The sequence below is a fragment of the Equus przewalskii genome, chromosome 15, assembly GCF_037783145.1.
Source record: "Equus przewalskii isolate Varuska chromosome 15, EquPr2, whole genome shotgun sequence".
Taxonomy (NCBI): Eukaryota; Metazoa; Chordata; class Mammalia; order Perissodactyla; family Equidae; genus Equus; species Equus przewalskii.
The window spans coordinates 68730838-68744138 of record NC_091845.1 but is presented as its reverse complement, the minus strand read 5'-3'; the positions used below and the strand labels follow the sequence as shown (position 1 = coordinate 68744138).

The 13301-nt window shown below is 38.1% G+C and overlaps 1 protein-coding gene across 10 annotated transcripts in view; it reads right to left on the bottom strand.

The window, feature by feature from the left end:
• NEK11 (NIMA related kinase 11) overlaps window positions 1-13301 on the bottom strand; it is a 248982-nt gene that overhangs the window by 181484 nt on the left and 54197 nt on the right. For 9 of the 10 annotated variants that reach the window (XM_070576034.1, XM_070576038.1, XM_070576037.1 and 6 more), the window contains one exon: window positions 3283-3401. The exons of the other annotated variant lie outside the window; for it this stretch is intronic. In XM_070576034.1, coding sequence (XP_070432135.1) covers window positions 3283-3401 — 119 coding nt within the window. The remainder of the gene's footprint in view (window positions 1-3282; window positions 3402-13301) is intronic. 10 annotated transcript variants of the gene reach the window in all.

The following is a 13301-nucleotide window of genomic DNA, read 5'->3' as shown; positions in this document are numbered from 1 at the left end:
AGCATACCAGAAGGTTTCTGTGTGCCCCTTGCAGTCAAAATCCCCATCCAAGGGTAATCTCTATTCTGACTTACCATAGATTAGTTTTGCCCATTTTCGAATTTCACATAAATGGAGTCATATAGTATGTACTCTTTTTGCATCTGGCTTCTTTCCACCAACATCATGTCTCTGAGATTCATCCAGGTCATGTGTATCAATTGTGTGTGATTCTTTTATTGTAGAGCAGTATTCTACGGTGTGGCTATACCAAAATTTATTTATCCATTCTACTGTAAATGGACATTTCTCAGTGTTTTGCCTATTACAAATAAGGCTCCATGGACATTTTTGTACATGTCTTTTGTTGGACATAGGTACTCATTTTTCATCTCAGGAACAGAGTACTGGGCCTCAGGGTATTGAATGTATAGCTTTGGAGTGGTTATACCAATTTATACCCTAAAAGCAATGTAAGAGAGTTCCAGTAGCTCCATTCTTGGCAACATTTGTTATTGTCAGAGATCTTTTTAGCCCTTCTAGTGGCTATGCTGTCATTTCTACATTGAATTACAACCACAAACGTCAACATTTACATAGGGCTTAACAATTTGAAAAAATTTTTAAAGTATAATATCTCAATGCATATTCCCTACAGCCCTATAAGTAAGCAAGGTTGTTGTTGTTAGTGCCATCAGGTTGGTTCCAACTCCTAGTGACACTGCGTACAGAAGAGCACAACTCTGCTCGGGCTTTTTGTGCCATCCTCTCACCTCCAGCACTATATCAGACAATATTCTGCTGCCAGTCATAGAATTTTCATGACCAATTTTTTTGGAAGTGGGTGACCAGGTCCTTCTTCCTAGTCTGTTTTGTTTTTCTTTTTCCTGAGGAAGATTTACCCTGAGCTAACATCTGTACCAATCTTCCTCCACTTTATATGTGTGTCACCACCACAGCATGGTTGAGGAGTGGTGTAGGTTTGTGCCTGGAATCTGAACCCACAACCCTGGGCTGCTGAAGCTGAGCACATCAAACTTAACCACTACATCATGGGGCTGGCCCTATAGTCTGTCTTAGTCTGGAAGCTCTGCTGAAACCTGCCCACAATGAATGACCCTGCTGAAATACCAGTGAAATAAAAGTGGAACAGCTTTCAGCATCACAGCAACATGCAGCCACCACAGTATGACAACCAACAGATGGGTGGTGTGGTTCCCTCACTGAGAAACAAACCCAGGCCATGGCAGTGAGAGGTCTGAATCTTAACCATTAGACCACCAGGCTGGCTAAGTAAGCAGGGAGAGTCCCATTGTTATCGTTGTTTTACAGATGAGGAAACAAAGGCTCAGAGAGGTTAAGCAGCTTGTCCAGGGCCATAATCCAGTACACAGCAGAGACTCTGAGTCCTGCACATCCACCATGCTACCCTGTTTATAGTTACTTGGGTACACGTTTTCTATCCTCTGGTTTACTAACAGCTCTATGTGTTTAGGCCTTACTTTCCAGTTATCACTATTTAATAAATGAATAAATGAACTTAAATATAAAATTGAAATTTCTCTGTCTATAGAGAAAAACTTTACAGTTGGTTATACTAACATAATGAATAAGAAGCACTATCATTTACTACCTGAATCACAAAGGATATTATTTCAGATCCACAGATCCACAAATATCCAAACATTTAGCTCCATTTAATCACTTTTTGGAATGTTGGAGAATTTGAAAAAAATTTAAATCCTCTCTTTGAGGGATTATTTTAAACTCACTTATTTTAACTATTATTAAGCAGATCCAAATATATAAAAAATATTTGGGTTCTGGGGCCGGCCCGGGGGTGCAGCGGTTAAGTGAGCACATTCCACTTTGGCGGCCCAGGGTTCGCTGGTTCGGATCCTGGGTGCAGACATGGCACCGCTTGGCAAGCCATGCTGTGGTAGGCGTCCCACATATAAAGTAGAGGAAGATGGGCACGGATGTTAGCTCAGGGCCAGTCTTCCTCAGCAAAAAGAGGAGGATTGGCAGCAGATGTGAGCTCAGGGCTAATCTTCCTCAAAAAAAAAAAAAAATTGGGGTTCCTAAATCAACCAGATTTCAGTTTTCTATTTTCCACATAGAACACCAAATCTGGTATCTTCACATGTGTTATTTTCCTTATGTAAAGCTAATAAATATTCTATGGAATAGTAAAGAAAATAAATACCAATAAAACCATAAATGCACAGATGTCCTAAATTTCAGCAACTTTAGGTGGTTTATTAAAAGATCATTTGATATTCTTTATCATCATCTCTCGGGATAGTTTGACATCATTCAAAAGATTGTAATGAGTTGTCAATAAGTCAGTGGCTATCTATATCACCAAGCATATGTTTCAGAAGATACACAGCAAAGCACAGAATAATCCAATTACTTTTCACATGATCAGAAACCACAGGTGACACATTTAAGTTATCTGACATCCATGGATAGCCAGACCTTTGTGTACCCTACAAATTTCCACTTATGCTCAAGAAGAATGTTACCACATGTTCTGTCCACTCTAAGTTGAAAGCTAATGTGTACATCTCATATTATCTACTTTTATTTGTCTATGTATGTGCATCATTTCAAACATATTCATACTATTTTATAGGTAAAACATTCGCTAGCTAAAATTTCTTACTTTTGAGATATAGGGAAAATAATAAAAAAGTTTTAAAATATATTTTTGAGGCAGAGATTGTAAATGAAAACTATAGACAATTAAACTCATAAAACATACTTTGACTTTCTTTATCAGATATTTCATGTCAAAACTGGCCTTTGGTCTGCGTACTTATCTCTCTGAGGCCAAAGAATATTTCCTGCCTCAATTACTCAACTCCTCTTGGGATGTGAACACATCCATATGTGCCTTGACACATTCCAAGGTGATCACGCAATTCATTTGTAGCATGCCAGGGTATTTATAGCTCAAGCCTGTTATAAGACATAACAAATTCATAGCACACTAAAGGTATCTGAGAATGTCTTGTGATTTCCAGAATATGATCAGATATAGGGGAACGTGTTTAATACAAGTTTCTGTCTAGTATGCTAGATGAACTTGATTTCTAGAAAAACAAAAAAGCTATTTAAGTAAATCTTCTAGATATAATCATTCCACAGTTTCCTCATGGAAAAGCATTATAGATGTTTAACTATAGTCACTTGCCTTTTGGACCTGCTTCCTTTCAATTCTACTCCCCGAAATTCATTTTTCAAGTTCACACATGACTGTTAAAAAAAATCATGGCTCTCAGTAACAAATGAACATACCTTTCATGCATATAGTCAACTCCTAGCAACAGCTGGACAAACCATTCTATTATTTGACTGTCTGGAAAGGTTTTTCCAGCTTCTTTATATTCCTGAATTTTACAGTCCAGATCTCGGCCCTGAAACAAAATAGAATAAATTTCATCTTTTTTTTCAGTTATAAGATGTTCAAAACAAGCTCTCTCAATAACAGCTAATACACAGCAGTCACTGTTTATCATAAGACAGTGAGGGCATACTGTCACTCGGTAACTATCACCGACAAAGATTCTCTCCTTGACCAAACTCTAACCAGGCTTCTCAGAGCCCTCTTCTCGACTGGGCCTCACCCTTGGCCTATAAAGACTTGAACAAATACTAACCTATTTCTAACAGATCAAGGCCACATCCCTAGGATGATCCCAGGCCCTCTTAAAGTGCCTGCCTGAGAAAACTCAAGGCTGCCAAAAGAATGCACTGTTTGTTCCAGCCCACAGCTCAGGAGAGAGCCCCCGTCTCCCAGTCTCTGTGGGAGGGCAGGAGCCTAACTTCTACAAGCACCAGCTAGCAAACCCAGATGCACAGGGACCAATCCTCTTCCTGCCCTTTATAATTTTTCACTTCCCTAACTCTGCTCAGGCCCATACTGTTCACCCTATTCTCCCTTTAAATTGTCCAGTTACTTCTGCACATATCACAATGGAGCTCTGCTCTTTCCCCCACTGTCAGTAGTTACTGAATAAACTGTTTTCACTGCCTTAAGTCATGTCTGGCTGTGATTATCTTTGACATCACTCAAGGACAAAACCCTTTTAAAATGTTTTTATTTTTATTTTATTTTATTTTTGAGGGAGATTAGCCCTGAGCTAACTACTGCCAGTCCTCCTCTCCTTTGCTGAGGAAGCCCGGCCCTGAGCCAACATCCGTGCCCATCCTCCTCCACTCCACATGTGGGACGCCCACCACAGCATGGCATGCCAAGTGGTGCCATGTCCTCACCCGGCATCCGAACCGGCGAACCCCAGGCTGCTGAGAAGCAGAACATGCAAATTTAACCACTGCGCCACTGGGCTGGCCCCTAAAATGTTTTTATTTTTATTACATTACCTAAATGTTACCTAAAACTTTATTTTTATTACATTACATTACATATTTGCCCACATAAGCACCTATATAGCTAGGAATAACTTTCATATGCTTAGTGATTAATTTAACTGTAGAATCCTAACATGTACACAAATTAAAACTATAAAGCCACTAAAATTCAAATTCGTGATATTAATTTAACATAAAGTGATGATGTTTTGGTGAAACTAAATCAGTGCTTATATTGTCCACACAAGGCTGGCTGCTGGAGTATAGATTCTTTTTGGCTTGATATGCCCACACTAATGTGTGCCTTGGGATGACTTAACTCTCTTTTTCTCAATTTAACTACAGCAAAACTCTCAGGAATACAGCTACTATTGATTTATGTAGGGTCCAAACCCACCACTTAAGCATTTAGTCAGTCTCTGTCCTTCCATTCACTGGTGAAATGTAAAAGAATAATATTTGGTTCCTAAAAGTAATCATGATCACAAAGACAAACACCTAAAATTGTGGGCCAGTGTCTGATACCAGACCCTTTCTGACTATGCTAACATTAATGTATTTCAAAGCATAGAAATGAAAACACATAATGTTAAATTCTCTTGAAGAACCCCTAGACCTGATCCCTTTGATCTTAAAACACTGAAAAATTAGCGACAGTTTGAGAAGTGTTTCTCCAAAGAAAAGGATGGGTTAAATGCAACTGTCTGGTCCTTGACGAACGCCAACAACACAGGCCCGTGAAGAGGAGAGGTACTTGCCACATCCATAAGGAGCATGAGAACCAAACATTAAGCTACTCACAGACTATTCCCGACAGAGTCGTCATCGTTCAATACAAAGGAAAAGCATTTATAGGTAGTGAAATAATCAAAGGGAAATAACTTCTAATCAAACAACATGAGGTCAACTGACTAACTCATTTGTAATGCATCTTTTATTTCCTTTCAGGGAAATGTGCAAATATTTGTCTAGTATGTTCTCTCCTTCCACACAGGGCATGAGAAGTCAAAAGTGGCATATCAAACCTTCAACTTGCTCCCTCACTGAAAATCAATTTCTTGCTAGATTTTCTAGGCCAAGGAGAACAAAGCTTGCTGGAATTCAAAAATACAGTGAATCGAATATTTGACTCCTTGTCAAAAAGACCATCATTTCCTTCTTCTTCTCCAAATCTGCCTTTATATCCCTTCTCTTTTTAATCCTAGAGTTTATCAAAGTTCTGTTGGATCATACAAGGTGTACCATCCAAATGTTTCCATAAGTTGCACAAAACATTTTTTGACAATAGATTACGATAACATCCTGTAAAGTAGACACGAAAGCCTTTCAGATGAAAGGTTTGTTGTAAATGTATATATTTTTCCAAGCCCAGTTTTCCTTTTCTATTCATGAGGACTCTAGAAAACCTTTCTCTCACTCAAAAAAAGAAAAAAAATTTAAAACAATATCTCCTTTCAATATCCCATTTAGATTCTCTGAATATGATAAAACATGTCCAGTGTCAGAAAGATAATTAACTACGTGTTGCCATCTTCTTCCTGAATAGTTTCAGATGAAGAGTGACAGAAAGAGAGAAAGAAGTACGGAGGGAGGGCAGGGAGGAGGGAGGAGGATGGAAGGAAGGAAGGGAGGAGGGAGGGAAGAAGAAATGAAAAAAAAAAAAACGAAGAAAAACTTACCTTAAAGAAATATCAGTGAATCTACCTGCTTCAATCCAATGTTTCTCACTTTAGGAAAGTCACACATAAGTACGGTTGTCCTTGTGAAAACAGCCTTTGCATATGTAATTGTCTGCCCCAATTGTAATAATACTGAAATTTGGAGAAATTTGTCTGTGCCTTAAAATAGCATTCTTTTTAGGAATTTATCCTCAAACTGCAATGCTGCTTTTCATTTCCTATAGTCATTTTTAAACTGTGCTGGTTGAAGAAATATGAATTTCTACATATTTTGCATCAGATTTGGTATATTTTCTTTGTGAGGGAGCAGAATTATTTTCTCTGTGTGTTATCTTGCCATAATGGGAGCACCCTCCCTGGGTGAAATTTATTGTTAGTCTGACAATCACCTCCTTATGCTGTCTCCTCAAGTAGTGAGTAGAAGTTGCTTGTCTGTTTCCTGCATTGATATTAAGTGTGTGCATGATTTCTTGTGACTATATGAATATATATTGAGAGTATTGAAAAAAAAATAGGGTCTTCAATAGTAGGTATCATAATGGAATGTCAAAAGGAGGTACACGAACTCCCCTTTCCTCTCTGGGTAGAACCATAAGAAGAAGAAACATACTTGTTCTTAGTATTAAGCAAGGGACGTGTTCAGTCAACAAGAAGATAGAACGCCAAAAGATTAAATTAATCAGAGAGCTGGCTCTCATCCTCCTCAAGTTACTCCTCCTATAATCTTCATTTTGCATGTTGATCTCCAGGAAAAACTATTTGTTTTGTATTTACTTTGTTCTTTAATAAACACTCTGTAGATTTTCTTAGGATTTAATTAAGGTAGACAAGTCACTCACAGATTAAGACAATAAATTACACTTTTATATCACAAAAAAAGAATATAATTTTTGTGAAGCAGTCTGATTTTAACTTAGCAATATGAAAAGCATTTATTACCTTCATTCTCTAAGCCATCTTTCAAGTAAAAGTCAAACGTTTTTCATGAAATGTCACACCTCGGTTTAAGAAGTTCTTATTACAGTGTCTGTAGGTGCATTCTGTTTTCTTAACTTTATCTTTGAGAAATATTTAGTGATGAATTTTATTGCTAAAAAAACTTTAATGAAAAGAGTATTGACTTTAACTTGAACCACTATTAATGTTGCCCTAAGTCTATATTGCTGACAGAAATGCTCTCCTTCACTAATCTCACCCCTCGAAAGTTGCAATGAAAAACTTGATGTTAACTTCTAAGGTTTTGAAAATCCATAACCCAAAATGTACCATTTGATGGATTATGGTATCTCTTCCCTCTCCCCATCCCAGTTAGCCAAGACCAGATTGTCTTTGAAATGCCAAGACCTTGAAGAAATGAAGAACAACACAAACACAGTTTCTGAACTCTATCTTTGATTGCTTTTAAAAAGTTTTAAATCCTAAAAGGATTTGATTAAAAAGAACTAATCCATGTTTTTGTAAGTTGTCAATAGCAGCACTTACAGCCAGTTTAAAAGACCAAAGAAGAGCCTTCTCAGAAGCCTGAATACAACAAAACTGCAATGTAGGAAGCAAATACCAAGGACAAAATAGTCTCAGGATTTGGGGGCTGGAAGGAGCTTGCAAGATTGTCCTGCTCTACCTCCTCATTTAAAAATGAAACGGCTGCCCCTTACTAATTCACTGGGTTGACATCTCAAAGTGATGTTCTCTCACCCTCCTTTAAATAAGTTTCCACATCTCCTTTAAATAAGTTTCTAATACATCCTTTCAGTGGACTTCAAATTTTAGCATTCATCAGAATCATTCAAGTTGCTAGTTTAAAATGCACATTCCTGGGCCATATCAATGGAGACTCCGATTCAATAAATCTGGAGAGGACCAAGGAATCTGTATTTTTTAACAAGCATCCTAAGTGATTCTGGGATAGGCGGTCCATGGACCACACTTTAAGAAAATGCTGCTGGGGCTGGCCAGATGGCTTAGTGGTTAAAGTTCCACGTGCTCTGCTTCAGCAGCCCAGGTTCTCGGGTTTGGATCCCAGGCATGGACCTACATCACTCACCAGCCACGCTGTGACAGTGACTCACATACAAAAAATGGAGGAAGATTGGCACAGATGTTAGCTGAGGGTGAATCTTCCTCAATAAAAAAAATTAAAAAGAAAAAAATTAAAAAGAAAACACTGCTGGATGATAAGACAAAGGGGTCATACATACTTAATACTTCACTCATCAATGGAAACATTTTGTCCAATAGCTCGAAAAATTCTGAGGGCAAAAAGTGCACTTAGGAAAGTAAAGGTTGAATACGAATCATTTTTTAATGACACATTTTTTAAAGCCTGTAACAATACTCAGGAGAACACCACTGAACGGAGGTGCAAGGGCAGGGGAAGGAGATCCTCTGGCATTATATTGTAGAACCTGAAGACATTTCCTTAGAATTTTGGAAATTCACTGTAATAGAGTACATTTAAAGTAGGGGAAATGTCAAGCCACATTATGCTCTTAAAAGCAAAATAAGAAAATCCAATCTCTATTAAATAGTACTAAAGAATGCCACGTAGTATCATGACATTTATGTTTGATAACATAAATAAGCATTCTTGGGTTTAGTTGCTAATTTTTTTTTCAAATTCTTTTAGACCAAGTGTTCTCCCTGCTGAGATAAATGTACATGAATCATAAGACTAAAATGGTAGAACTTACTTTTAAGTGACACAAAATAATGCTTTCATCTATAAATCACTGGGTTGTTTTCTAAGACAAATTATTTGAAGTGGATTATTCTGATTCTATTTTTGAACACATGTTTATATAAAGTCATATGTCAGCTAAAGCCATACCCCAAATGCCATACTACTGGGTTTATGAATTGCTTTATATTAGTGCATTAGTACATTTCTTTTCAATTAAACTAATTTTTCCTTTTAATTTTTACATTGACAATTTTAAGTAAAAAGCAGTGACCTTAATATCTGATTAATATCACCCTGATACGAAAGCCTGACAAGGACAACACAAAAATGGAAAACTACAGGCCAATATCACTAATCAACATAGATGCAAAAATTCTCAAATACTGGCAACCTGAATTCAGTAGTACATCAAAAAGATCATACACCATGATCTAGGAGGATTTATACCAGGGACACAGGGATGGCTCAACATCTATAAATCAATCAACGTGATACACCACATTAACAAAATGAGGAATGAAAACAACATGATCATCTCAATAGATACAGAGAAAGCATCTGACAAGATCCAACACCCATTTATGATAAAAATTCTTAACAAAATGGGGATAGAAGGAAATTTCCTCAACACAATAAAGGCCATATATGACAAACCCACAGCCAACATCATGCTCAATGGGGAAAGACTAAACGCCATCCCTCTGAGAACAGGAACAAGACAAGGATGCCCACTCTCACCACTCTTATTCAACATAGTACTGGAGGTTTTGGCCAGAGCAATTAGGCAGGAAAAAGGAATAAAAGGAATCCAAATAGGAAATGAAGAAGTGAAACTCTCGCTGTTTGCAGACGACATGATTTTATATATAGAAAACCCTAAAGAATCCATTGGAAAACTATTAGAAATAGTCAACAACTACAGTAAAGTTGCAGGATACAAAATCAACTTACAAAAAGCAGTTGCATTTCTATACTCTAATAACAAACTAACAGAAAGAGAACTCAAGAATACAATCCCATTTACAATTACAAAAAAAAGAATTAAATATCTAGGAATAAATTTAACCAAGGAGGTGAAAGATCTATACAATGAAAACTATAAGACATCACTGAAAGAAATCGATGATGACATAAAGAAATGGAAAGATATTCTATGCACATGGATTGGAAGAATAAACATAGTTAAAATGTCCACACTACCCAAAGCAATCTACAGCTTCAATGCAATCCCAATGAGAATCCCAATGACATTCTTCACAGAACTAGAACAAAGAATCCTAAAATTCATATGGCGCAACAAAAGACCCCAAATAGCCAAAGTAATCCTAAGAAAAAAGAACGAAGCTGGAGGCATCACAGTCCCTGACTTCAAAATGTACTACAAAGCCATAGTGATCAAAACAACATGGTATTGGTACAAAAATAGGCACACAGATCAATGGAAAAGAACTGAAAGCCCAGAAATAAAACCACACATCTAAGGACAGCTAATCTTTGACAAAAGTACTAAGAACATACAATGGAGAAAAGATCATCTCTTCAATAAATAATGGTGGGAAAACTGGACAGCCACATGCAAAAGAATGAAAGTAGACCATAATCTTACACCATACACAAAAAATAAACTCAAAACGGATCAAAGACTTGAAGGTAAGACATGAAACGATAAAACTTCTGGAAGAAAATATAGGTAGTACACTCTTTGACATCGATCTTAAAAGGATCTTTTCAAATACCATGTCTTCTCAGACAAGGGAAACAAAAGAAAAAATAAAGAAGTGAGACTTCATCAGTCTAAAGAGCTTCTGCAAGGCAAAGGAAACCAAGATCAAAACAAAAAGACAAACCACTAATTGGGAGAAAATATTTGCAAATCATATATCCTAGAAGGGATTAGTCTCCACAATATATAAAGAACTCACACAACTGAACAACAACAAAAACAACCAAACAACCCAATCAAAAGATGGGCAGAACAGACGAACAGACATGTCCAAAGAAGACATACAGATGGCCAATAAGCACATGAAAAGATGTTCAACATCACTAATCATGAGGGAAATGCAAATCAAAACTACAGTAAAATATCACCTTACACCCATTAAAATGGCTATAATCACCAAGACAAAAAATAACAAATTTTGGAGAGGTTGTGGAGAAAAGGGGACCCTCATACACTGCTGGTGGGAATGCAAACTGGTGCAGCCACTATTGAAAACAGTACAGAGATTTCTCAAAACACTAAAAATAGAAATAATATATGACCCAGCTATCCTACTGCTGGGTATCCATCTGTTATTGAAATCAACAATTCAAAGTGACTTATGCAACCCTATGTTCATTGCAGCATTATTCACAATAGCCAAGATGTGGAAGCAACCCAAATGCCCATCAACCAATGATTGGATAAAGAAGATGTGGTATGTACATATATACAATGAAATACTACTCAGCCATAAAAAAGAGCAAAATTGTCCCATTTGCAACAACATGGATGGACCTGGAGGGTGTTATATTAAGTGGAATAAGCTAGAGAAAGACAAACACCATATGATTTCTCTCATATGTGGAAGATAAACAAACCAGACAAAGAGAATAGTTCAATCATTACCCGGGGAAGGGAGGAGGGGGGTGGGCACAAAGAGTGAAGGGGAGGGGCTGGCCCTGCGGCTGAGTGTTAAGTTCACATGCTCCACTTCGGTGGCCCAGGGTTCTGCCAGTTCAGATCCTGGGCACGGACATGGCACCGCTCTTCAAGCCATGCTGAGGTGGCATCCCACATGCCACAACTAGAAGGACCCACAATTAAAAATACACAACTATGTACTGGGGGGCTTTGGGGAGAAAAAGGAAAAATAAAATCTTTAAAAAAAAAGAGTGAAGGGGAGCACTTATATGGTGACAAATAATAACATACAACTGAAATTTCACAATGTTGTAAGCAATAAAAAAAGGCAAAAAAAAAATCAATGGCCTTATTTTTTAACGTTTTTGTTAAAAAGTTAAAATATTCCATAGTTTGGAGTGGGCGGAGCAAAATGGTGGGGTGAGCTGACCTGGGATTCTCTCCCCTCCAAAATACAACAAAAGATTGGAAGAACTGAATTTCAGAGAATAAACATAATGCCAGCTCGTTAGAGACCTATAATACCAAGAAGGCGGAGATCATAACCTAGCTTTACACCCTCGGAGGCTCTGGAACGGTAGGAGAGAACATCGCTCCCTCCCCTAGAGTCTGCGATCGCTGAGGCGCGGGTCGGGAAGGAGCGGGGGAGGGGCCGCGCGACCGGGGGATCATCCAGAACTCCTGCGCTGGTTCAGTGGAGACCCGCTGACGGGGGGAAAGCTTCCATCCCTGGGGACCCTATAAATCAAGGGCCTTGGGAGACCAGAGAACAGAACTGATCTGAACCCAGACCGGCGCGTGTGAGTAACAGCCCCTCCCCCCTAACAAAGCCAGTGGACGCAGCCATCTTGCCCCAAGGTGGAGAGCTAACATGCCGCTCTCGACCCCCATCTAGTGGCGACAGGCTGTAACTGCAACTGAATTCTACCACCATGAGAAAAAACCGCTCCTCTACCATCGAGCAATTTATAAAAGCCCCAGACCAGAACGAAAACAATAAAAACACAGAATTAAGTCCTGAGGACTTGGAATTAGGTAAACTAAGTGATAATGAATTCAGAGCAGCTATAATAAAAAAACTCAATGAGGTAGAGAGAAAGATAGAGAAACAAGCCGAGTTCTGGAGTTACTTCACAAAACAGATTGAAATCATAAAGAAGAATCAAACAGAATTACTTGAGATGAAAAACACAATGGACCAGATAAAACAGAATACGGATTCCCTGAATGCCCGTGTAGACAACATAGAGGAGAAAATTAGCATAATCGAGGACAGACAGGCTGAATGGCGCCAGACAGAGGAAGAAAGAGAACCAAGAACTTACAAAAATGAGGAAAATCTCCGAGAGATAATGGATTCAATGAGGAGTAAGAACATAAGGATCATAGGAATTCCCGAGAATATGGAAAAGGAAAATGGAGCAGAAAGTGTGCTTAATGAAATTATTGAAGAGAACTTCCCAAATCTAGGGATCAACGGAGAAATGCATGTAGAGGAGGGTTTTAGATCTCCTAGATTTGTCAATGTAAAAAGACCTACCGCAAGGCACATAATAGTAAAGTTGGCAAATAGGAATGATAAGGAGAGAATACTCAGGGAAGTAAGGAAAAAAAAGAGAATAACCTATAAAGGAGCCCCTATCATACTGTTAGCGGATTTCTCTACAGAAACCCTACAAGCTAGGAGAGAATGAAGTGATATATTCAAAGCTTTAAAGGATAAAAACCTTCAGCCAAGAATACTCTATCCAGCAAGAATTTCCTTCAGATATGAGGGAGAAATTAAATCTTTTCCAGACAAACAAAAGTTAAGGGAATTTGTAACTAAAAGCCCTCCATTACAAGAAATCCTCAAGAAGGCTCTCATACTTGAAAAAAGAAAAAAGGGAGAAAGGGGACACAATCCACAGACTAGGGAGACCGATGGATAGAACCAGAACAGGATAGCAAACATTCAATT